Below are 1,302 nucleotides of genomic sequence, written 5' to 3' on the forward strand. Positions count from 1 at the left end.
TTAAATTTAAGAACAGAACACATGATAGGATAAGATACCACACACACACACAAAGAAAAAACCCGTCCCAAATGAACAAGAAATGCTGCGGTGTGTTGGAAGGAGAAAGAAGCTAGATGCATTTCAATACAAAATAAAATGAGTGAATATGAAGAAGCAGAGACAAGAATCTGTGGAGTCTGAACAAACAGTCAAAGCTTTTGTAGAGCAGAGAGCAATAATGTTGAAGATACGTTACACTGACCTGATCCAACAGCAGTAATCTGTGCAGACTTCATGTGCAGTGTGTGAATACACTGACACCATCTGTGCTGGTGCATGTGAGCAGTGCTCATGTATGTTTTTGTGAAACTGAAGCTGAAGAGAGGAGCGGAGCTGACCCGTCTCCTGAAGCCTGGTCCCTGTTTCAGGACGTATTCATGTGGTCAGATGGTCATCAGATCCAGGTTGATGGTCACACACTGGACTAGCCTGTGCAGACCAGCTCCAGTTTTTGTGTCAGTGAATCAGGAAAGAATCAAACACAAACTGTTGTCTCACGTCTCTGGATCCAGACTAACAAACATAAAAGCAGCTTTAGTGCTATAAATAAACTGATACCTGGATGGACCTCACCCTCCTCACCCCCTCTCTCCTCCCCTCTCTCCTCCCTAAGTCTCTGTTCCACAGGGTGCAGCTGGATCCTCTGGAGAAGGACTGGTTGAGGAGCTCAGCTCTGGGGAACATGGCCGCTCAGCGCCAGCTGCTCGCTCAGGAGCCCAGCCTCGTGCTGAAGAAGGTACGATTATAGATCGTCTTTACAGCAGAGAGAAAAACTTTCTAACAGAGAATCAGACTGAATGAAGCTTTTCCTTCTCTACTGTTTCCTGAACAATCTCCTCCTCTTCTTCTCTGCCCTCCTTCAGGATTTCATCACTGTGAGTATCTCATGGTCGTTCAGCAGAGTGGAATATTTAACTCATCTGACACCATCACTTTAGACTCTGTATACTGAGCTAATCTGGACTGTTAAATCTAATTAATAAAGAATGATCTAAATGTGTCTAAATGAAGATGAAACGCTGGATGTTCCAGCTGATTCCTTCACTGAGGTTAACACAGCCAGTGAACATGAAGATAAATCTCAGTCCTCCTGTTTATCTGTCCACACCTCCACGTTAAGTCCTTCTCTCCGTCGGCCGCTCGGCTCAACGCTTCCTCACTGAAACTCGATAGACGGCATTAGAGCGCCGAGCGCTTTGAGAAAACAATTGGCTTAAGGAAATTAAATGTTCAAAGAGCAGTAAACAAGTGAGTAATCTC

The 1,302-nt window shown here is 44.8% G+C and overlaps 1 protein-coding gene across 1 annotated transcript in view; it reads left to right on the forward strand.

The window, feature by feature from the left end:
• LOC108885225 (uncharacterized) overlaps positions 1 to 798 on the forward strand; it is a 17,127-nt gene extending 16,329 nt beyond the window's left edge. Inside the window, exon 6 of the mRNA XM_018679460.2 lies at positions 656 to 798. Within this exon, the coding sequence (XP_018534976.2) occupies positions 656 to 790 (135 nt within the window). The 3' untranslated portion in view covers positions 791 to 798. The remainder of the gene's footprint in view (positions 1 to 655) is intronic.
• Positions 799 to 1,302: the final 504 nt, after the last annotated feature.

The sequence above is a fragment of the Lates calcarifer genome, linkage group LG10 (assembly GCF_001640805.2).
Source record: "Lates calcarifer isolate ASB-BC8 linkage group LG10, TLL_Latcal_v3, whole genome shotgun sequence".
Taxonomy (NCBI): domain Eukaryota; kingdom Metazoa; phylum Chordata; class Actinopteri; family Centropomidae; genus Lates; species Lates calcarifer.